Here is a 25,204-nt window from a genome sequence, read left to right on the forward strand (position 1 = left end):
TTAAGAATCTCATGTTCTAGGGACTGAGCCAGCCAGGCATCCTGAGAATTTTATAGTTTACAAATTTTTACCACAATAAAAAAAAACTGGGGGGGGGAAGTAATCATGGGTAAAACTGCTAGTGTCTTAGCACAAATCGAGGCAGCCACACCAAACTGTCACTGGAAGTCATTGTAATTTTCACTGCTGTACACCCGCAGTAAATAAATAAATACATAATTTTAAAGCCAGTTTTACTTAAGAATGTCCCTAATGAAGCAGTAAACATTATTAACTTTATGAAAGCTTAACCATTGAGTATACATCTTTTTCGGCTATAAATATAAATTTTAAAAATATAAATTATATATATTACATTTATACATACTTCTACATAATTTATATATAATAATATATAATAGAATTTATATATTACATTTCTGTATAGCTATGTAAACATATTTATATGTAAGTAAGTATATATTATATATAACATATGCATTATATGTTATATTTAATATATAATTATAACCACATATTTTATATACTTCTATATATGAAATTGTAATACTCAGAGTAAGCACTATAAAAGCTATACAAAGAGATACACCCAAAAACACTATAGATAAATGGATAGATAGATATAGATAGACGTCCAATGTCATTAGTCATTAGGGAACTGCAAATTAATACCATAATGAGAGGTCACTACACACTTATCAGAATGGCTAACATAAAAATAGTGACAGGTGAAAGAAACCAATCTGAAAAGACTCCATGCTGTATGATTCCAACCCAATGACATTCTGGAAAAGGCAAAACTCTGGAGGCAGTAAAAGATGAATGGTTGCCAGGAGTTAAGTGGAGGGAAGGACGACTAGGCAGAACACAGAAGGATTTTTCAGGTGGTGAAACTATTCTGTAGGATATTATAATCAGTGAATCCATCTGTGCAAACCCATAGAATGTACCACGCCAACAGTGAATCCTAATGGAAGTATGAACTTTAGTCCACACTTCGGTCAATGTAGGTTCGTTGACAGCAATGAATTTGCCACTTTGGTGATAGTGGGAGAGGCTGTGGGTATGTGGGGGGGAAGGGGTATGTGGGAACTCTGTACTTTCTGCTCAATTTTACCGTGAATCTAAAAGTACTCTAAAAGAATTGTCTATTAAAAAAAAAAAAAAGACAGTGACAACACCAAAAGCTGTTGAAGATGCAGAGAAATGGCATTACTCGTATGCTGCTGGTGGGAATGTAAAAGGGCACAGCCCCTCTGCAAATCAGTTTGGCAGTGTCTTAAAAAACTAAACATGCAATTACCATATGACCCAACAATTGCTATCCTGGGCATGTAGCCCAGAGAAATGAAGACTTATGTCTCTATAAAACTCGTACATGAATGTTTACAGGAGCTTTATTTGTAATAGCCCCAAACTGGAAACAACCCAAATGTCCTTCAACAATGAATGGTTACACTGTGGTGAATCCGTACCATGAACACCACTCGGCAATAAAAAGGGATAAACTAGTGTGTACACGACCTGGATGAATCTCCAGAGAATTATGCTGAGTTAAAAAAAAATGCCCAAAGATGCTATACTGCATGGTTCTGTTACTATAACATTCTTTTAAATGACAAAATTACAGAAATAGAGAACACATTGACGGTCACCAGGGGTTAAACAGCGGGTAGGAACAATAGGCAAATGGAGTGGCTATTTGAAGGCAGCTTGAGGGATCCTTGCGGTAATGAAAATGCTCTGTATTTTGACCGTAACACTATTGATAACCCGGCCGTGACATCGTACCATAGCACTGCAAGATGTTCCCACGGAGAGAAACTTTGAGAAGGGTACAGGGATCTCTCCCTGTTGTTTTAATTTTTTTTAACAACTACATGTGAATCTATAATTATCTTAAAATAAAATTTGAATTAAAAAATTGACTGAAGTGAGCCTGTCACTACAAGGAAAACAGGATTTGTTGCCGATGATAAGATGTAAGCTTTCAAGCAAAAATCCGAATTTTGGAAAATTTGCTTTCGCCACCATGAGTGTCAAGTTCCCGAGACTCGAAGACTTTTTTTTGTTTATAAGATCAGTAGTGATATTAACTAATGTCATGTTTTGATACTGTATACTGAAACATGCCACAAGCTGGAGGCATTGCATAACTCAGTGAACCAGTAAGGTATTTTCTAAATGATCAATACGCGATATTACAAAATCACACATAGATGATCCATTCCAAATACAAGATTGACTGGTGGATAATACTAGCCTGCATGCAGAAGGTCATTGATACTGTCTCAGTTTCCAGTCCCAGCTAACCTTTAAGAAATTACCATTCGTCAACTTTTAACAAAGTATTCAAAAAGAGTATCCACAATTACCTGAAAAGCTATTTAAATACACTTGCCCTTTCCAACTGCATAGCTGTGTGAGGCTAGATTTGCTTTGTATCCTTCAATGAAAATAACGTATCACAACAGACCAAACGCGGACACATATGTGAGAATCCAACTATTTTCTATTAGGCCAGACATTACAGATTTGCAAAAGAGTGCAAAACGCAACCCCTCCTTTTGCTAAATTTTCTTGTTTTGAAAAATAGAGTTATTTTTCATTAAAATGTTATTTATTCTAACCTGTAAACATTGGGCTTATTATTTATTAATGATTAAGAAATACATAGTTTTACATTTTCCTGGTTTGAATTTCTAATAACATAAGTACTGATAAATGTGATATCCACAAGCAAAAGCTCTTTGGGGCCCTCGATCACTTTTAAGAATATTGAGGCTCCTGAGACCAAGAACTTGGAGAACCACTGTTCTGAGAGTTAAAAGTTTTCTGGTTGCTCTCAGTTGCATGTTCCAACAAATTCTAAACCCAGCTCACGTTCTGAAGAGTCTGTGTCAGAAAACAAGAGAGTGGCCAGCTTTGGCCAGAGGGGCGCGTGTTCCCGGAAAGGGAGTGTCCTACCGCCCCTCCCTACACTGGGCCGGGACCACACGCAAATGCTGACATGGCAGGTAGATCATTCCCACTGGGTGTTTCCAGTGGTACACAGACAATCACAGGTGAGGCTACTGCACTAGGCCCCCCAAGGGAAGGATCAGTAATTTGGAAAGCTACCTCCAGCTATGGCGTTCGCTTTTATAGACAATATTATACTTCTCCGGGAACTGGAATTGCCTCCCCTCCTTTAAAAACAAAAATACAAACATTTCACCAGTTAGACTTTCACCAAAATAATGATTTATAGCATATCCAGCTATTTACAGAGAAGATCCATTTATAGATGAACAAGGCAGTTGGAATAGATTCGAGGTGAAATCCATGATGAAGAATCCTTTTTAATTTCATTTGCTGGTCGTATTGTTGAGTTAATCTTCAAAATGCATGCTGCTAAAAGGGGAAAGAACAATTGATGATTTAATTTCTAAATTTAAAAACTGTCATTTCAGTGAATCACAGTGAAGCAGTCTCATTTTTAAATAAAGTGCCATCAACAGGCTCCTGGCATACCCCCCAGCTGGAGGGCTGCCCCAGCCAGGTCTCCAGGAAGATGCACCGGCCTGTCTGGCTGGCAGAATTCTAAACCATTAGGACCAGCACACACTGCAGCCTCAGAAAGAAGGGCATTCTGATTTAAGACCTAAACTAAATCTGGAGGTTCCATTTTTAGTGAATTAACTGTAGAAATGTCTAGACTGGGGAAAATATAAGTTGATTTCTTGCTCTTGGGAATATGGTGGTTAGGTGTGTGTGTGTGTGCATGCACGCCTGTGTGTTTACTTAGCGGCCCTACAGTGTCCCTGATACTCTGATAATTCTCCCCTTTCTTGATTTAACTTGCTTCTTCCTCTCTCTTCTCTTTATCATTTTCTTTAACTCCTTCCAATATTTGCTTCCTAAGTCAGCCCTTTAAATAGTACCTCTATTTTCCAATTTCCAGAAGAATAACCTGGCAGCCCTATCTACTAGCTAATGTGTCCTTACTTCCCTGCCACTAGGTCAACCCTCAAGTGCATCCCTCCTGGCCCAGGGCACCGTGCCTGCAAGTACGGCTTTCATCAGGTTGGCCCATGAGGTCATCGGCTGATCTGTCCCTTTTATTTTGAGTCATACCTGTTTGTCTTTTTAAACAACACACCACAAAACACCTGTATGCATTTTAAGTACTTTTCTAACAAGCTTGTGATGAGCTGTAAATGCTTCCTGTCGTTGAGGAAATGTGACAGCAGCGTGTGTAAAAAAACTATTTGCTTTCTGTTTGTTATCATTGTCCATCTTTTGACTAACTTCACAAACAAATTCAGGGTCTCAATACCAGTTTGTCTACTTCAAAAAATCACTATTGCAAAATACAGTATGTCTTGAATAGCCATTTTTCTTCAGAAAATATGCTCTCGATTTAGCTAATTGAGGTATTTCTAGTTTCAGAGATACCCTCATTGGCATGTGTCTTCTTCAGTTTTGCTAGTAATTTTCAGAGACTATTTTGAATGAAATAGAACTGGAAGAATTTTATGGCTTCCCTTTTAAACACTGTTCAGATTTGACGCCATTTTCCTTGCGCTCCTGTGTGTGTGAGACTAGGAGTCCGTGTGCTCTACTACGGCCTGTGTAATGGGTGCTGGGGTGCACTGCTTAGTCCTGCCCTTCAAAATGAAGGCTTTCGTGCAGGACATGCCCTTGCCTGGGGCCCTGCCTCGCCCAATTGTCCGCTCCCTCCTAGGGGCAACCCCAATCCAATGGCTATTGATGTGGGGGGTACATTGGCTCGGCCTCCTTGCCTAAGTTCAGGACACTATCCCAGCTCCGTAGCGGGGCAGAGGCCTCAGCTGTAACCCCATCACCGTGTTCCGTGTCCCCTCACCCTCTGCCCTGTCCAGCTTCCCTTACTCTGTTACTCCGTGCTCCCAGGAACACTCTCTCCGGGGAAGCCAGTCTGAGACAGGGTAATCTCAAGTCTATTGTCATTTTAGAGACTTTCTGAGGCTAGACTTTAAACCCTCTACTTAAAAATCTTGCCTTGGAGTTAGTTGCTGCACATGGAGCCAGATGGATTGGAACCTTTGTTAATGGAAAAGCCTCAAACAGGTCGGCACCCCTTCTTACAAGCCTCAGCTCAACCACCTCCAAAAGACCTTTAGAGAAAAACCCGTACAGTTCACCGGTCCCCTCTACCAGGAAGGTTGGGACGTAGAGGCAAAATCAGTTTTGCCTTTCAGAAGGGTCACAGACCCCCACCTTAGAAAAAAATGTACAACCACACACAATTTTGGATACAGTTCCAGGAGGATATGAACTCCTTCAAGGACTCCGATTTAAGAACTGCTGATCTATTGTGAAGGTAACAGGAACTCATGGTTTCAAAGCTGTTATTCAGCATAGAAAGGAAAGAGATTCCTTTTTAAGCATATAAGAGAGTCCTAATTCTTCTTCATATGATTTCATCAGTAGGTTTTGAATCACCAACTATGAGACTCAACTTACATTTTGCAGAGTCATATCTGCCGTATTTGAACTTGTCCTACTACGGTATTTCTTCCTGATGCAATAGACACTGACGAGGGTGACTATCAGCATCAGGACAAACACAGCGGCGGTGGAAGACGCAGCGATGACAATGGTGTCCCGGGTGGAGCCTCTCCTCTCACACCTCTCCCCCATGTACCACCAGTCTTCCCCTGACGGACACCTGCATGTCGGAACGGGACCCAGAGTTACGAGTTGATATTTCAGTCTGAAAATCTTCACCGTTGAAGGTGTGGGTCAACATTCAGGTCATTGACATGTGGAACTCAACCAGAGGAGAATGCTTAGACCAGCTCCAGGAGGCCAGGCAAGGCCAGTGCAAAAGAAATGGAATTACTTCTCAAAACAGTGGCTCTAAGGTGGGAAAGGAAGGTAGCATAGATCATGGAGAAAATTTAGTTCTCATGGCTCAGTGCCTCCACCTCCCCCCGTACCCCTTGGCCAAGCTCATCCCAGAACGTCTGAGAACTATCTCCATCTAGAAAATGGGGACAGTTCCACTTCACCCCATCAGACGGTTGTGAGGACTTCATAAGACATATAACTCATGAGGACTTTTCAGGCAATTACAATATAATGCACTATTTCTTCATAAATAATTTTACTGTTCTTGTGGCCATCCAAAATCCCAAATGGAGAGCAAAAAATAAATATCCCATGAATTGTTTTGAGATGAGAACCAACTGATCATTCATGTAACACATCAGTGTTTAATCCTACAATGTGGAAAGGATAAAATTTCTAACAAGAGAATGCGGGGATCTCGTCCGAGGGACCCCTTACCTGCACCCGGCTCTGCCGTTCTGGACAATGCAGATGCCGTCGTTCTCACACGTGAAGTTCACGCAAAAGTCATTGATGGTGGAGGTTGGGATTGGCTCAACTGCTGTAGAATTCAGGTGGGAAATGTCTAAGGGGGGCAGAGGGAGAATGTGGATGGAAATCAGTTTGACTTTAACAAGCATTTGATCTTTAAGTCTCAAAATAGATGCTTAGGTTTCACAGGCAGTGAAATAATTAGTAAGTCAAAATCTAGATGCAAACGGAAGCTGGACCAGCCTACGGGGCTGTCACCGGAACCACATGCCTGCCTGGGCCTGTGCTTGCCTGAGCTACAAGGGGCCCAAGCCCTTACAACCCACCCTCAAGGGACAGACATGGAGACCAAAGCACAGCAAAGCAAGGTGATTGATGGGCTTGCCCAAGGTCACAGGTCTCTTGCTGGGGGGGGGGGGGGGGAGCGAGCTGCGGGGTATTTGACACAAGCCACCAGGTCCCCCAAACAACCAGGCCTCTATTTGCTGCAGTGCGTTCTGTTGCTTCTCCTCCAAACAGGGTTGAACTGAATTGATAAACGTGGGACTTCTACTCTGCTACAGAAGATGATTTTTCCCTTGACACAGTTATTATTGAGTAATGTTTTCTAAGAAGTATCATCTAGATTTACTCTAATTGACACTGACATAAAAATTTCATGGGTTTTAATTGCACTACCTTTCGTCACAAACGAGATGCTGATTTACTGAGATGCAAGTGGGTCTTTAAGAGTAAATGAGTTAAAATGGTGCCACATAACACATGGAAACCACCAGTATTCCTGGAAAATGTATTTATTGGCTGCCATGGGTAAGAAATTTTAAAAGGTAATAGATTAATGCTACTACTGATAAAACATACGTGTGTGTGCTTATATAGGATACATAAAAATATATATGCAGCTTGTATGCTCATATGTACATGTATATATGTATGTGGGTGTATATATATATATATTTGAAAAAACACATTAAAGACAGCTCATTTCCAGTTTAATTTCATATGCTTGTGTGATATTTCTATTTCTGGAACCCCAGAGTATAATTCTAGGGTGCATAGCTGTACTTTCACTTGTTTCTAAAGATTTCTGGCCTAAATTTTCCATGGCTCCATGTGGTGATAATTAAGTTATTTATCCTGGAATGGTCACAGTTTTTATTTAAGTTATTTTCATATTGTTAATGATTCATACCAAAAAAAAAAAGAAGAAGAAGAAAATCCCACTCATGCCCATTTGTTCCTATACCTAAAACTAGAACCCAGAAGAACACAGTAAATACTCAATGGCCACGACCACAACAAAAATAGCTTATATAAAACTATTTTTACTGACATACCTTCCACTGTCAGGAGGATATAAACATCATCTCCTTTTATAAAATCTCTGCTTTTCAGCCTCTTGTGGGTTATAAATGCACTGGTTCCAAAACCTCTCCCTCTGCTAAACTGAGTTCCATTTGGGAAAAAAGCCACTTCTCCCACTTTGGAAGGCCTGTCCCAAAAATAGTTTCCATCATCTGAAAAAGCAATTTATATTAATGGATTGTGTTTAACATCATCATAGCTTTTGGTGGTAGGAAAGAACAGGCAATGTGAAACACAGTTAGGAGAGAGCTCAAAATAATTAAGTGATGCTATTGACCTGTGATGTAGTCCCTGGCAAGTCCCTGAAGCCTGTTCATTCATACTGTCCTAAAGAAAATGAGATTGCCTGGCAAGGAAGACCGCATTCTGGAATTGGTGTGGAGACATACCAAAAGTGTCCTGGGTGGGGTATCATACCTATACTCACTGGCCAGTGTAGAAACTCCCTTGCCCATTAAAATCATTCCTCAGTTGCCTGGAGTCACAGATAGTCCTTTTAACTAAGTGAAATCCAAATGTTTCTGGGAATTTTTTAAAATGTTATAATCTACAGCATGGGGATCGAACTCACGACCCCGAGATCGAGTCACATGCTCTCCCGACTGAGCCAGCCAGGCGCCCTGAGAGAGTTTTTAATATTAACATAGAACAGTTCATCTCATTAACTGAATTATTCACCTACCAGAGCAAAGTCCTTCAGGGAAAGAAGACAGTGAGAAGCACTGCTTCTGGGAAAAGGTGATGACCCACCCAACTTTGAGCCATTTTCAATGTCATTCAGGGAAACATGTTTGCGGGGAAAAAAGTGAAGAAATTCTGAACATCAAGTCCCTACAATCCTGTTTGTGAATATTTCTTTTTTCCTATCAGATTAGTGGTTTCTCTTTTCCTATGTCACTTAGGTCGACTTTTTTCATATACAGAATTCAAATTTGGCAATAATATTCACCTTGCCATAATTTCATTTTTTATTAGGTTCCCAGAGTGCAGAGGATTATTAAAATTAGAAATGTGATCATTTGGGGGGGGGGAGCTCTTCCTTTCTGAGACTGGGAAGATGGGGAATCATGTCACCATTGGCGAGTCCTCCAGAACTCTTTAATAAGTTATAATCCCTTCTCAGAGCCTTCCCAACACTCAAGAGCACCTGCTCAACGTCTTCCTTCTCATCAGGAACCATCCCCTTCTACAAGAGCTGCATTGTGTTTGACAGCCCTGGTGGCAAGGGGGTGGTTATTGTCACTATCTCAGTTTTATAGCTGAGGACACTGGGGTTCCAAAAGAGTATTTGCTCAATTTCACCTAGCTGAGGAGAAGCAAACCTTGGAATTGAACCCAGGCATGCCAGACTCTAAAACCAACACCTGAACAACTGGGAATTCAGGTATGGTCAATTGCCAGGAATAACATCCGTACCTTCTGTATGTTTTGGGACATTCCCAACTCACATTCCTGACAGTGTCCTGCCTGGAGGACTCTCCCACAACTGATGAAGCCCTTCCCCTCAATATCTTCTGTTCCTAAAACTTGGGGCTCAATCCTCCCTAGGTACCTGACCATGCAGTCTCTCATTCCCAAATCATCCATCCCTCCTAGCGCAACGATCATGTATTAGCAATAAAGAAAATGAGTCACAAACCGGTGGTCATAAATGGGTCTGTAGTTACACTCCGCTGGTTGGACATACGTTGTCGAATGTCAGGATTTTGATCCAAGAGTGTCATCGTGGCTTGTTGCCAAGGACACGGCCATTGTAATTGATCATCATTGGCTCCAGAGATCAAGTGGAAATATATCCCTGCATTAGTCGAATCACTTAGGTGCAAGTAAATCTGAAAGGCATAACCTTTGGGAGAATAAAATGGAGGGCTATAGAGAGTTCCACTTGAGCTGCCAATAAACTGCGTGAAATTCTTTATATGCCAGATATGATGAGGGCACTGTGTTTCCGAAAGATTGATGTCGTCAATAGACAGGCCACCCAAGGATGCACCCGTGCCTCTGACCCCTTCAAACACCACTCTGAACTTGTTGGTCACTTTCAGTGTCACGTGGTAGAGTTGCCAGCTCCCAATGGGTATCTCTGCAAAAGAGACATTATTATTCCAAAGCAAAGGACTGAGCATCATGTGCAAATCAACATTGGAGTTTTTAACCTTCACAGAACAAATGATCATCCTTGAGCTGCTGATGCTACAGGTCTGCAGTGTGTTCCTCTCACTTCTCCAGCCCAGGCCCGTTCCCTTCAAGGGAGTTCTGTGGTGTCAAACCGCTCTCTGGAATACCTGGATGCTTAACTACTGTTTCTCAGATAGGTCACCCTTTCCCAGCGAAGGGTGCCCAGACAACCACATCTAACTTAGGAGTTCTCCATGCCCTGTCCATGAGTTACCTCCATTCTATGTTACCTAACACCAGCATCTACACTTGTACCCAGGATTCCTGTGAGACTCGCCCAAAGCCTCATGTAGAGTTTGATTGAAATACTTCGTTCACATGCAAAATTTTCAATCAACATTTTGGTTGTATTAAACAGGAATCCACCAAACCCCAGAAAGCCCACACTTACTGTTCACTGCTCAGATCATTTACTAGTGACTCAACGTTTTAAATACGTCGTCATATTTGAGACCATCATCTTTCTCTGCACCCTACACTTCCCCCTTCACTACCATCCCTATCCTTAGCTAGCAGGCTATGCTATCTTGTCTTATTTTCTTGCATCACATACCCAAACAGGAAGCAATACATTTTTTAAAATTTCAAAATCCCCCAGGTAGAGAACAACTCAGGAATTCATGTTGAACTAGTTGTAACACAACGACTTAAAACTTAAATATATTGGCACTTAATGTGAAATACAATTATGTGAAAATAAGTTAGAAATATCCAAATTAGAGAAAATACTATTATCGTGGGTCGACTCTGGACTGAACAAAAATCTTTCATGAGACCTTCCACTTCATTATGATCAGCACTATCCATTTAAATTCTGGACTCCTAAGCACATTTCTTAAGTACCTTTCGTGCTACTGTTTATGGGAGGAAAATGGTATGACATATAGCATAATGTAGATCGATTTTATAATAGGTTTTACTCAATTCATTCAAACCAAGGAGTCAATATGTGGAGCAGACAGTAGCAGAATTGGCAGCAGGGAAATTTCTTAACCACCTGCTTTTATAGTTGGTCAATGTGACCCACCTCTCTGACACGTGATTGGAATGGAGTGTTGCCCTCTCTCCACCCAGGAATTGCTCCAGAAGTTGCACTTAACCCAAATCGTAACAATTAGAATTCTTTGCTGGGATTTATTTTTTTTTAAAGCTAGAAATTAGAGGAAGAGTCCCTTTTCCAGTCTGATGGCACATTTGATAAAAATGTGAGCTGGGAAGTGAAATATCGAAAGCACCAGTTTTGGGGACAAAGCCCATCTGAGATAACATGAGAGGTCCCCAGCCATGTTCACGGATAGGTCCAGGCCTGCCTGAGGCCAGTTCCTCCCTCGTCCATCCCACAATCTCTTTACAGGGAAGCAGTAACTTCCCATTTTGCCTAAACTAGTTTTCTTTGTATTTTTTAAAAAAGATTTATTTATTTATTTGAGAGACTGAGTGGGCAGGGGGAGGGGCAGAGAGAAAATCTCAAGCAGACTCCCTGCTGAGTGCGGAGCCCAACGCGGGGCTCGATCCCACGACCCATGAGAACACGACCTGAGCGGAAAACCAAGAGCCAGATGCTCAACTGACTACACCACCCAGGCGCCCCTCTCTCTTTGTATTTTTATTACTTGCCAAGAACTGACCTCCTCAGTGCCACAGACTTAAAGAGTGAAGATTACCTCACTCTGAACCAAGATAGTAAGAATGTTGACATCGTACCTTTTATTTCTTCCACAGGCGTTAAAGTACCGACCACATTGTCTGCAGAATACTCCCTGGTGTAGATGTTCAGCTGGTCGTTTTCACTTCCACTGTTATATAAATAAAACTGCAAGCACTGAAACCCTCGTTTGGGGTATAACGTCCGGCTTTCCAGCACGGCCGTGCCCCCCACGCTTACAGAGCTACTGTTGAAATGCATGAAGAAACCGGAACCTGTTCAGGAAACAAAAGCGGAATTGACAAAGCAGATACGAGGGCTAGGACTGCGTGTCTTGTGGGCACACGAGTACGACTTAGCGCCCGTGTGTGCAGAGCGCTGTCTGGGCATCAAGTACAGTTGCACAAGCAGGTGGTTGATAAAAGACACCTCAGGCCACCTTTTCCTTACTATAGCTTTCAAAAGCAGAAAAAAGGTATCACCTTCTTGGCCTCATCTCTGTCCCTCTCTCTTTCTCTCATCTTCTCCCTCCCTCCTTTCTTTCCTCCTTCCGTCTGGCCTGTGGAAGACCACTATCCACTATCCAAATCTGCATTTTAAAAGAAAAGGATATTTTTACTGACATATATTTGACATAGAGCACTGTGTAAATCTAAGGTGTAAGACATGCTAACTCGATACACTTATACACTGTAATACGATTGCCACTGTAGCTATAATTAGCAACTTCTAACATGTCACATAATTATCCTTTTTTTTGTAGTTGGAATAATTAAGTTCTAGTCTTGCAAGTTTAGTGATTAGAATATAATATTGCTGTCTATATTCCCTGCGTGGTGCATTAGATCTCCATGGCTTCTTTACAACTCCTTGTAAGTCTGTACCCTTCACATCTGCTTTCCGGCCCCCCGCCCCTCCAAGAAAGAAAGAGAAAAGGAAAAGCACTCTTTGCTGTTAGGGACCCCAACCGCTGCCTAGACTGGCTGAGCTGTCATGCAACGAACGGACCCTGTTCTGAGTCTAGATTTACATCTTTGTTGCCAGGAATGAACAAATAAATAAAAACTGAGTACTTGGAGCCAAAGAAATGACTGTTTAATTTAAAACAAAATTATGACGGAAAAGGATACTCATCTGAATAAAATTAAATAAATGGTACTTTGTCTCTTTATTTTCAGGATTTTTATAACAAGAGCGTGTAATCACAACCAGCTGAAACTCTGAAACTGATTAATTCACAGCCTTGTGCTGTTCACTGGGAAGTCTCCCGTATCTCGCGAGCTTTGAGAAAACCACCGCACTACCCTGGAGATAAGAGCCCTTCCAGGAGGTACGGTCCCCTCCTGCTGTGGGCACAGACAGGGAGAGGCTTCACAGAGCCCAGCTCTGACTCACAGAAAGAAGAGAAGGGTCAGAAAGGAAATGCAAAGAAATGAACCATGTCCGTATAAGGCATAGGACTGTTTCCTTAGTAGCAACCGAATGTGTTACCATTAAAAATTCTGATAGAACTTAGAGATAAAATCCCAGTCTTTCATAGCAAAGGAAAATGCTGGGGCCACCGAGTGTAAAATCCAGAAGTATCTCACTCCCCTTACCTTTGCACTGGCCCATGCTGGAGTGATCACTCTCTGGCCCCCTGGGAACCTCGGACACCCATTGCCAGTCAGCATTGTCACCTGAACTTTGAATCATACCACACACATTTTCCAGTTCAAAATTGCATGAGTCCATAAAGCTCAGGGAAGTGGCTACAAAAGCAAAACAACAATTATTGGCACTCCTCCAACATGATAATCCCAAGTAATAAAAACCGACTTTGTCGCGGAAGTACTAGGAATACCAGGATGGCGTTAAAGGGGACACCTCACTGGTTCTGGGGGTAGTGGTTTGAAGACCTCTTGATATCCGCAAAACCAAGGGAGTAATCAACTCTGTGTCTCTGAAGAAGCTGTCTGCCCCAAGATGTTTTTCTTTCATTATCTAATTTATAGGAACCTGAGTCTACACTCCTCTAGTTATCCAGATTATTAAACTGCAACACAGATGATTTGATCCCATTTGTATCATGGCGCCTCATTAAAAAAAATTCACATGGGGCATGTTACTCTAGGACCCAATTTGTGTTTAGATCTGAAGGACAGAACTTCTCAGAAGAAAAATGTGGCCTCTAAGCTGTGGATTGGGATTTGTGTGCTCTTATGTTGTTTTTTTTTAATATCGAACTTCAACTATAAAACTATAATTATCAGGGGCGCCTGGGTGGCTCAGTCGTTGAGCGTCTGCCTTCGGCTCAGGGCGTGATCCCAGGGTCCTAGGATTGAGTCCCACATCGGGCTCCTCTGCTGGGAGCCTGCTTCTTCCTCTCCCACTCCCCCTGCTTGTGTTCCCTCTCTCGCTGGCTGTCTCTCTCTCTGTCAAATAAATAAATAAAATCTTAAAAAAGAACTATAATTATCAAACAAGTATCAAACCATCACTTCAGAAAAGCCAACAATGCTCAGCAAAATGGCGCAGCGCAAAATTTTTCCTACACACAGAGAGACGCAGAAGGCATTTCAAAGAAGCTGCCACGTACTGCAGTTATACAGTCGATTCAACTTTAAGAGATCATAGTCGCTGAAATCCATCCGTTGGCCGATCACATCCATGAAGTCGGAGATTCTTGTGACAATTGTTGGCTCTGTTCCATTTTGGAAAGCAGTCTTACTGTAGTGCATTACCGAGGTGTAATCATAGGGAACGTTCAAGGAGTCTGATACTAGGTCATCGTAGGTGTTAAAATTGTGCTCTTTGCCTAAATGATAAATTTGAGAAGATCTTTAATTATTTGATGCTCACAACATTTAGCTTTACCTTCTTCTAAGTTTCAATCATCTCCCAAGGTTGGACATTAACATTTAGTGTAAGGCTCTAGGAACTGCTAACAGAAAGGTAGATTCTCAAAGGTGGTGTGGAGATAGTCAAGGTCATGGGCAGGTGCTGATGGGAGGGTGGGGGCACCCAAAGTAGATGGAAATGGAGGTAAGAGGACTGGGAGAGGTGTGGTGGAAAGGCACCTGGGAACAACACAGACGGGAGTCATCAGAAGGAACTGATACAGCCGGCAATTTCATGGTTAATGGAACATGTGTGCAAGTTATACAGTTGCAAGTATATGTAGGGAAGATGCCTAGTTGTTTCGCATCACACTGACAGGCAATGACTGCAACTTGAAATAGGGGTGATTTTGTGGAAACAGTGAGGTGGATCTGATCTTCAAAGCTCATAGAAGCAAAACATCAAAAGATCAGTTTTTCTATTATTAACAGTTGGCGGGAGAGGGCACATGCTTAGAAACTCAGTTTTTAACAACAACAACAACAACAAAAGTAAGAAAGCAAAAGAAACGTACCTGACAGAATTCTGTCCCACATTATGCTGACGTAGTCATCCCGGTCCGAGCGAGACTGCTCATGCCAGAATCCCAGCGCGTGCAGGAACTCGTGCTGAACCGTTGCGATTCTGTCGCAGTTCTCCCCAATGGAGAGTTCTTGCTTCCCCATGTGCCTGTTTCCCACTGAAGACCAGCACCTTACAGGAGCGTTCACAGGACAGGGGGAGAGGGTGTTCTCATGACGTCTCAAGTAAAATCCCCAGTGCCCACCTAGAAGCTTCGCTCTCATGTCAGGACAATGCATTTCTCTCATAACCCTGACGAAGGTATGAGAAACCCCACAGACCAGACGGTATTTGGAGCTCTGGCCCTGGCACCAACTAGTACATAGGAGCAAGTCCTCCCCCAATCAACCTAGTCCTGATGTTTTCCTGGAAATTTCTAGGTTTTTCACATTGTCCTTGGTATGTGGGTGATCGCTAATAAGGCGTTATAGGTACAGCAACCCCGCAGAATTGCTGAGCTCTGGGCAAATAACACCGTCAGTTGAACTCAAGTAGAAAGTGCAGGTTAAAATAAATTGAAATACACGTGCGTGCACACATACACGCACACACCCACACACGCGTTCTCCTGGAAGAGGGAAAGGAGGAGGATGGAAGCTACAAATGGCTGAAACTCGCTGAGTTGTGGGATGGATGGCATGTAACCCCACCCCCCCTGTCTTAATACGGTTGCGAGTATGAAAATATTATTTTCATAGCTAGAGACACTAAATGCTGTTTGTCTTCTACTCCCCAGCAAACAGCTAAGGAAGCCCCCCACCCACCTCAAGGTCAGGGCCTAGGGCAACTGCTGTGACAGGTCACAGCTGCAACGTTCTCGCTTGAACCCCGGAAGACAAGCTCTCCATCTTACCCGCTGCCCTTGAACACTGATATATAGTTAGCTTCTCCAGCCCAAGGCTTGAAGTCAATGCACGTTTTTAGGCGATAGCGTTCAAATGCATTAAGGATAACTCCCTTTGCGTTCATTTCTGTTGGAAGAAAACCAACAACAAAAAAACACGCGTATTAAAATTATCACCATTAAATGATTCACCGTGGAAACAGGCTCTGCAATATATTATTTATCATGAGTCAGTCCCTTCATGAATGTGAAGTGTTTTATTTTTACCAAATTTAGTATTCTTTACAAATTAAGTATGTATCATATGCAAGTATTTTATTGTTCTTCAGATCCCTGATTTTGCCCCATTTTTATTTCTCTGGAACCTTTAGAGAGTACAGAACAACCGAAAAGACATGTCCTTGCCTCAAAGAACATATACCTTGGATCACAGGCAGCCAGAGTGAACACTCACTGTCACAGGCTTCTTCTGAGAAACTATAGTGTGTATTTAAAGCCCCACAGCAGAGCTTTTAATTTGAGGACCTTGAGACGGGTCCGTGAATATGCTGCAACTGTGTGTGAAGTATCTGTATTTATATCACCTGGTTCTGTTCTGTGTCTGTATCATCTATCTATCATCTGTATCAGTCCGTATATCTGCAAAGTCTGTTTCCTGGGGAGACTGTTCATGAGCTTCTCAAGCGAGTTCAGGGCCCACATTAGGGTTAAGAACCGTTACTTCAGGGGCGCCTGGGTGGCTCAGTCAGTTAAGCCTCTGCCTCCGGCTCAGGTCATGACCTCATGATCCTGGGATGGAGCCCTGCTCCGGGCTCCCTGCTCAGCGGGGAGTCTGCTTCTCCCTCTCCCTCTGCTCCTCTCTCTCTCTTTCTCTCTCTCTCTGTCTCTATCAAATAAATACAATCTTTAAAAAAAAGAGAGAGAACCATTACTTCTGAATGAAGAGGGATGCTAACAGGTTGGATAGACATGGAGCGTGAAAGCCTCTGACAAAGACATTCAGGAAAAGAAGCTCAACTGTTACCCCTTTCAGGGCAGCTGCATCTAACAGCCGGTAACACTTGAAGTGTAAGCGAGAAGACTAAAGCAGACTTTTATATGTTGACAATTTAATATGGTTACTATCCAGTGAACCCTTCATAGCTATTTACTAACCCTTCACAGTTATTTTCTTTTGCTACCTGCAAAGTGGCCTTGCTTAGTGATTTCCTTGGAGTCATTTGGATGACTGAATGTCATGGTCTGAATTTCAGAAATGCAAGGAAATACTCTTCTCACTTTGAGCATAGAAAGCAAGTTCAACGCTACAATATTAAACAGAGATAAAGTACTTTCTAACTGAGAAAGAATCAAAATCATAGAATTAAAAAATGACCTATAAAAATTTGAAATTTAATCATGTTATAAAACTAGTACAAAATGATGCTGTAATATTAAGTTAAAAAAGCAGATCAAAAAATTTAAACAGGGACACCCAGCTGGCTCAATGGGTAGAGCATGTGATTCTTTTTCTTTTTTTTTTTTAAAGATTTTATTTATTTGACAGGATAGAGACAGCCAGCGAGAGAGGGAACACAAGCAGGGGGAGTGGGAGAGGAAGAAGCAGGCTCACAGCATAAGAGCCTGATGTGGGGCTCGATCCCATAACGCCGGGATCACACCCTGAGCCGAAGGCAGACGCTTAACCGCTGTGCCACCCAGGCGCCCCAGAGCATGCGATTCTTAACCTCGGGGCTGTGAGTTCAGCCCCATATTGGGGGTAGAGCTTACTTTAAAATAAACAAACAAATAAATTGAATTAAAAATAAAACAATTTAAAAAACTTTAAAACACTATGGTTATACTCATGTAAAAGTGTACACAGTTTGGACGGTAAGATTTGGACTAAATTTTTTACCTAACATGTTTGATTTATATACATGTATCAGTTTATTTTTCTATTTTTATTTTTTAATTTTTTCTTGACTTTTTCTATCTACTCTTGGTTTTTCATTTATGTTTCCGGCCAGTGAGGGCTGGCCAGATAACTTCTATCAGATCCTCCATCTATATCAATTCTAGAGAGTTCTCCTCCTGAGCTGAATTCTGATCTTGGCCATCTTCTCCCTCAATACAATCTTCTTGGGCCACTCAATAAGATCCAATTATCTAAGAAGCACCTGTTATATGCAGGGCATTGTGGGAGGTGCTCATCCATACCCGTGGCTTCAACCATCTCCCACAGCCTAATAACACCCAAATGCCTCTCTATCTTTAATGAGAAGGTCATACACTGATTTATATGATCTCCCCACCACAGTGGGCCTGATACATTTCAAACTCTGCATGCCAAATGCTAATTTCTACCACACTTCTCTATTCTACCCTCTTCAAGACATATTCCTCATTCTTGATACAGGCACTACCATCCAACTGGGTGCCTAAGACTGAATCCTGGGCACCAAGAACTCTTTGCCTAGACCCACCTTCTTCTTGACCTCTTGCAGTCAATCACCAAATTTAACAAGTGTCTCCTAGGTCTCCCTTAGAATTGTCCATTCTCGCCTATCCTCAGTGAGAGAGTCTTGGTTCAGAAACTCTCAGTCTTTCCCTGAATTTCTTCTATAGTCTCCTCATTGATCTCCTTACTTCCTTTTTGCCCCACTAACGGTATATCTTCTACACTACAACTAGTACGATCACAATCTCACATCCATGTTAAAACCGTGGGAGGTTCCCCATCAGTAGGCACCCCAAGTTACTTAACAGGGGAAAGACTCAAGTCTTTCCTGCCTACCTGTTCAAACTCATTAACTCCCCACTTCCAATCTAAATTCCAGTTAAGGGTTTTCTCCTTTCCTCATGCCTCTGCACGTAGTGATCCATGTGCCCAGAGCACCCTTCCCTTGCCATCAGAGGGGGTCCTGGCCCACATGATGCCTTTCCGCAAATTACAAAGAAGCACTTCATCTGGGCAGATGTGGCCAGTGTTGACTTGGCAGGTGGATAAATAGCACTTCATGCAAAGTAACAAATGCCTCTTGATGAACAAAATGCAAACTTGATTTCAGTCCAACTATCCCCCCCCCAGGAGGCACCTATGTGTCGTGTACAACTTGCATAATTTTCATGGCAGCCTTGCCACACAGTGTCAGCTTCTTCCTGATGCATATGCCTTTATATCTAGGTTGAGTTCAATGCCCCTCCAATGTGCTCCCATAGCTTTTGAATATATATATCATTAAGCAAAATGTTTATTCCATTCTATTATAATTAACTTTTTTTTTTAAGATTTTATTTATTTGACAGAGAGAGACAGCCAGCGAGAGAGGGAACACAAACAGGGGGAGTGGGAGAGGAAGAAGCAGGCTCTTAGTGGAGGAGCCTAATGTGGGGCTCAAACCCAGAACGCTGGGATCACGCCCTGAGCCGAAGGCAGCTGCTTAACCACTGTGCTACCCAGGCGCCCCTATTATAATTAACTTTCGGCATATCTGAATCTCCACTAAAATGTATGAACTTTAAGAAAAGTTTCCCAAAAAGCAGTTCCCAAAGTGATTCTGGTAACTGGCACCATAAATAAAATGAGGACCATGCTTAGAGTTTTCCATTACAATTAAATTTCTTCTGTAGGAAAGCTGTCTTTCGTTTTGAATTAGAGTCTTCTGACTCTTTAGTACTGAAATATTCTTTATTTTGAGGGGGGAAAAAGATGGCGGAGGAGTAGGGGACCCTTTTTTCAGCTGGTCCCCTGAATCGAGCTTGATATCTACCAGATCATCCTGAAATATTCTTTATTTTATGAAAAGATGATGATAAAGATAGTGGGTTCTTGTAGTTCCTGACTTGGCAAAATAAAATGTTGGTAAAACAATGCCAGGTCCTAAAGTTTTCTTCGTTTGTTTCATGTTTTTTAACTCACATGTAAAATCTGAACATATGAAAAACCACTGCTTTCAAATAAAAACTAGCTCCCTGATCTTTATGTCCCCAGTACACAATACAGTGTATGTTCTCCTTAAATATTGGTTGCATTAATCCCTTTCTTGGTCAGAATTCAGCAAATATTTCAGACAAAATCATTTTAAGTTCTTTTCATTGTTCATTTTGCTTATTTTTATAAGTAAATGTCCATGGCCCCATAAAGCAACAAACAAACCCTTAAAGACCAGATGAGCCTACCGTTGAAAATACTGTGACTATAGGGCAGCTGGGAGGGTCAGTCGGTTGGGTATCTATCTTCAGCCCAGGTCATGATCCCAGGGTCCTGGGATCAAGCCCCACATCAGGTTCCCTGCTTAATGAAGAGCCTGCTTCTCTCGCTCCCTCAGCCTGCCACTCCTCTTGCTTGTGCTCTCTGTCTCTCTGTGTGTGTCAAATGAATGGATAAAATCTTTAGGAAAGAAAGAAAGGAAGGAAAGAAGGAAGGAAGGAAGGAAGGAAGGAAGGAAGGAAGGAAGGACTGTGATTATATTCTGTCAGGAACATATATCAGTTACAGATACTCCAAGGTGTATACTAACCCAAGCTATTGTCTAGAACATACGGAATGGTATGAGGCCATCTGTATTCTTCTCCAATGATAGAATTTCTTTCTTGTACCTGTCAAAAATAAATGTGAAGGGTTAATTCAATGAATCAGGCAAAAACTTAGGAAACAATGAATAGTTAATCTAGAAATAAATGAAATTTAAAATGGAAGAAAATAAGTAAGTTTAAGCAGGATACATTTAATAGTAGTGGGGGGTTGGTCTGGTTCTGAGGTGGGAATAACACTTGGTATGTTCTAATCTGTTTTGAGGCCAGTAGCCTAGTGAATTAGGAGAGAAAAAGGATAAAAGAGAAGGAGAGGAGATGGACGGACAGATAGGCAGGAGGTAAATTATGCAGGTCTTGAAGGATGTAGGTAAATTTGTATATTATTCTACATGCAGTAGGAAGCTGTTGAATAGTTTTGTTGTTCTTTTAAAAAAGATATTATCTATTTATTTGAGATAGAGAAGGAGAGGGGAAGCAGAGGGAGAAGGAGAAGCAGGCTCCCCACCGAGTAGAGAGCCCAATGCAGGACTCAATCCTGGGAAGCCAGGATCATGACCTGAGCTGAAGGCAGACGCTTAACCGTCTGAGCCCCCCTGTTGAAGTGTTTCAAGCCAGGAAGTGAAATGGTGTCATTGTCTGTTTAAAAGACCACTTTGCTGTTGGGGGAGCATAGAGGGTGGGGACAGGGACAGAGTAGAAAAGATTGTAGGGGAGCAATATTTGAAATAGAAAGACAAATTAGGAGAACATTGTGTTATTGGGGGCATGCATTGCAGATAGAAATGACAGAACTTGCTAATGGATCAGATGGCGGGGTGAGAGAAAGGGCAGAAGCAAAGGTGACTCTAGGAGTTTTTACTTATTCAGGGCAGTAGGGGGATGACTGCTAAGAGGGAAGATCTGGGAGGAGCAGTTTGCATGAAAAATCCGAGTTCAGTTTAGGACGCCTTACATTTGAGGCACCTCGTAGATGTGGAAATGGAACCGACCAATTGGCACCTGGATAGACCAGTCCGGTGTGCAGCAGAAGGAATGGATGAGAGCCACGCATTTGGACTCAGCAGCATAAAGATGACATGTCAAGGCCGGGCACAAGGTGAGATCGAGAAGGAGAGTACAGATAGAAGAGCCCAGGACCAACCGTTCGATACCACAGCTCTGCTTCTTGAAGTTCCCAGTGGGAGGTTGACTTAAACTATCTGTAAGGTACCGACGTGCGTCTGTGCACCATGTGCTCTTCAGGCATAGATTTGGGAGGGTCTGTACTTGGCAACACTATCTTTAGCTGTCAGGATAGAAGTTTCAAAATCTATCTTTTACGGTAAAAAGTGAGATTCATTGATGATGTTTACAAATTCAGTTTAATTTTGTTTCGACTAGATTAAATCAGTGAGGTTCTATTTAAAAATGAAAACATCATATTATTCCAATAATGAAAATCCATCAGAGCAACAAGACCAAGGCGTACATGGTGCGTGATGGTGGCTTTGATCACACAGAAATCTGAGGAATGGGTGATGAAGACACAATTATAGGAGTCCCTCAGAGTATAACGTATTCATTAAATAAGTCTGTCACCGTGACTCTGCACCCTTAGAGATAGTTGGGCTTCACAAAGCCCATGCTGGCCAACAGTTCTCAGATACTCTGTATTTTGGTTTGCAATAATTAACAGAAGATTCCTTCTTTGCTTTGATTCAACTCACCCCGTCAAGTCTGATGTCTCCCTCAAAAAGGTCCAGTCCCAAATCTGAGAGGGAAGATAAAAATTCATGTTAGCAAACTGGATTCAAACTCTCCACTTAATAAAAAATATTTTTAAAAATTCACGGACCTTCATTGATATCAAATATATCTTGATCGATTCCACCATCTACATCTTTAACTAAAGGAACAAAGAAAAACACATTAAACATTATGTTTATGAAAGAAGACAATCTTCATCAATTACCAAATTAAAAGTAAGTAAGGTTCTTCTGCCTCAGGTAAGTGACTACTAGGTTCTGATTCAATATACATTGATTGATTGATTAACTGAGAACCTCCCATGAGCCATGCTTGGGACTATGGGGCTTTTGCGTATATGTTCTTATCCTATCCATATCCCTTGAACGTCAGATGACTTCCAGAATAAGTAATTGGTCACTCTGTATAATATTAAACTTAATAAAGACTAGACTAGATGATTAGATTAAATCGAAAGCAAATGTTTAAAGTTGGTCAAACCAGTGCGATCTGCCCCATCTATCCCTTGCTAGTAACATACCTTGGAACTCTCCAGCAAAATTCCTAATTTAAATTTGATTTACTTTTTTAAGTTGCAAAGGAGTGGATAATATAGCCAAATCTCGAAGTGTATAACAAAACAGGATGGACATCAGGTCTATCTGAGTTTATACAAAATAGCAAAAGTACCAATAGCAAGCTTTGATGGGATGTGTTGGGTCAATCACTGTGTTTGGACTTTCCTATATCACCATTTCTTTTTCTGCTGGGTATGTGGAGTCCTAGAGCAGAAACAATAAAACTTTCCTCAAGAAATCAAAAGAAGGAAGTGTTCGATTAAAGTTCAAAGCAATTATAAAATTATGCATATGCAATTATGCATTGTGCTTGGCATTAAATTTGTCCCTAAGTTCTTCTGTTTTGTTGTTCTGTTATCCATGTAAATTTCTTTTACTATAACTTAAGAGCAAAAACTCAAAACAGACTCACCAAAGTTTTCTCGAGTTGGCTGAGAAACAAACATAAAAAAAGACATTATTATGACGCCCATGGCATAAATGATCTTCTTGGTTCCAATTTATATCTAGCAATTTGTGGGGTTTTTTAAATTAATATTGTGGATTGCTTTCTGGCTTATATCCAAGACATCTAGTCTAGTCTGGAGTCTAAAATAACTTTTTGACCAAAGGGTCTTCTTATTTCATATAAAAAAATGAAACTGGCTGTTATATGAATTTGAAGGTGAAAGAAACAAGAAACCAGCTTCACAGATTGAAAAGAAGGCAAAACATAAGACTCCAGACCTCAGATAAGCATTCACCTTAAACATGGTTCTCTAAAGGATTCATGGAGCAATGTTTGAAAAACCTATAATTTATCCCCATTGTTGAAATATTATTGTAATTTGTAACAATCCCTTCTAAAGAAATTTTATTGAAGATCTCATTAATCATGGTTTTTTTCACATTTTTCTCAAGACTCTGTTTTCAAAGACAATACCAAATGTTTAAGAAAAAAAATCAATGGGTGTACTTAGCAATTAAAAAAAAAAAAAAACTAAAAAAAACCCCAAACATCTGAAAATAGGTTCTACAAGTGATCAAATGAAAAACCCAGAATACATGCCCAATAGAAAAACTTAAGTAAACCTGAGAAATGTCTTAGTGAAGTCTAGTGAAAAAGCTCGTGGGACTGGCAGGCAGTAGGTCTGAGTTATACCCAACTCATAGCAGGTCAGTTCACCCTCCTGAAACTCAGACTATCTGTGAAACAGGTTAACATGGCTTACATATCCAATTACAGAATCCTATGGACTGTTCTGCAAGCAATGGAAATGAACTGATTGGGTAGTTTACCCTTCTTTTTGATATTAAGAAGTGCCTTATCTGTCTTACACTTTGGCCACACAAGGCACGCTCTCAGAGGAATACCAGTGCACCGCACACTGGTAACGTATTTGTGCGAAACTGCAATTTTAATGTGTCTTAAATGGTATCTCTTGTTATCAATGCTGTAGATCCCATTTACAGAGAATCAACTCAATATAATAAATTATTTTTAAATCACAACTAAAGTTTTTTCCCCTAGGCATTTGAAACTTCATTTAAAACCCTGAGTTGGTCTGTGGTACAAACTACCTGTCACTGTCGCAAGATTGGTCGAAACTGACAAAGAAACAGATGAGAAACCCCATGCTACAAAACTGTAAGGGTTTGCTTTGCCTGTGACATTCATCATTCACTCCATTCGTGGCTCACGTTACCGCAACAGCAATATGCATTTCACTCAGCAGTAAAAAAGGAATGGTTGTCAAATTTCACATTTTCCATGTTATCAAAAGAAAATGTTACATAAAAATGAAACTAAAAGAAACATATAATTTTATGTCAATGTCCCTGAGTCTTTCTCTCTGGTGGGGGAGGGGGGACTGCTTCTCACTCCCTATGACCCTCCCTGTCCCTGCTGGCCCCAAAGTAACACTCATTTCATTAACATTTTGAAACTCCTAAAAAACAAGAAATGAACAAACAGGCAATCGGCCCCCAACTTTTCTAATCGTTTTCCAAACGTTGCTTCCTTACCAAGCCAGGAACCTCGAGGAGAACGGCAGAGAACAGAAACCAAAGCAGGCCCCGCGAATCCATGTTATCGCTTCCAGTTGGAACCACAAGCTGTGAAAGTTAGAATAGCATTTACTTTTTAAAAGGCAAACATCATAACTTCTAGCCTTTGATCTCGATGATCCATCTTGCAGGTCAGCTCGCTGTGGTAGTAGTACCTGTAATCAGAGAGTTAAAGTCCAGTATCCCGAACACAGCCCTGCAGAGCTGGCTTTTTTTTTTTCTTGTTTCGGTCACCATTCAGTATCCAAGTGCGTGGCTGACACCTGTTAATGAAATGAGTTCTCTACTATGTACATACTTGCCCCCAGGATTACTAAGGGCTATTCGAGCAAAAGAAAATATCAAATTAATTTTTAATCTCAATCTTTCCACCAGTAACATTTCTTTAAAAGATTTTATTTATTTATTTGAAAGAGAGAAACAGAGAGCACGAGCAGGGAGGAGTGGGGGGGCAAGAGCAGAGGCAGCGGGAGAAGCAGGGTCCCCGCTGAGCAGACAGCCCAAGGCGGGGCTCCATCC

General features: G+C 41.4%; 1 protein-coding gene across 1 annotated transcript; it reads right to left on the reverse strand.

Annotated features, from left to right (window-relative positions):
* Window positions 1-1,974: 1,974 nt before the first annotated feature.
* MEP1B (meprin A subunit beta) lies at window positions 1,975-24,801 on the reverse strand. Its single transcript, XM_026495972.4, has 15 exons — window positions 24,644-24,801; window positions 23,052-23,070; window positions 22,171-22,221; window positions 22,043-22,086; window positions 20,321-20,399; window positions 15,828-15,945; window positions 14,928-15,106; window positions 14,112-14,330; window positions 13,132-13,284; window positions 11,593-11,808; window positions 9,350-9,793; window positions 7,683-7,862; window positions 6,313-6,439; window positions 5,488-5,692; window positions 1,975-3,393 (listed from the first exon to the last, which is right to left on the reverse strand). The coding sequence occupies exons 1-15, from the start codon at window positions 24,704-24,706 to the stop codon at window positions 3,379-3,381; spliced, it is 2,112 nt and encodes a 703-aa protein (XP_026351757.2). The 5' UTR covers window positions 24,707-24,801; the 3' UTR covers window positions 1,975-3,378.
* Between the last annotated feature and the right edge of the window lie 403 nt (window positions 24,802-25,204).

Source organism: Ursus arctos, unplaced genomic scaffold (assembly GCF_023065955.2).
Source record: "Ursus arctos isolate Adak ecotype North America unplaced genomic scaffold, UrsArc2.0 scaffold_17, whole genome shotgun sequence".
In the NCBI taxonomy this organism is placed as follows: domain Eukaryota; kingdom Metazoa; phylum Chordata; class Mammalia; order Carnivora; family Ursidae; genus Ursus; species Ursus arctos.

Bases quoted from the DNA above. Each gene is read 5' to 3' on its own strand.
- MEP1B (XM_026495972.4), bottom strand. From the start codon at position 24,706: ATGGATTCGCGGGGCCTGCTTTGGTTTCTGTTCTCTGCCGTTCTCCTC. The intron at 15,946-20,320 runs GTTAGTATACAC...TTCTTCCAACAG, and splicing joins TGTTCTAGACAATAGCTTGG to AAATGAACGCAAAGGGAGTT. The intron at 9,794-11,592 runs GTACGATGTCAA...TCTCTTTTGCAG, and splicing joins GCCTGTGGAAGAAATAAAAG to AGATACCCATTGGGAGCTGG.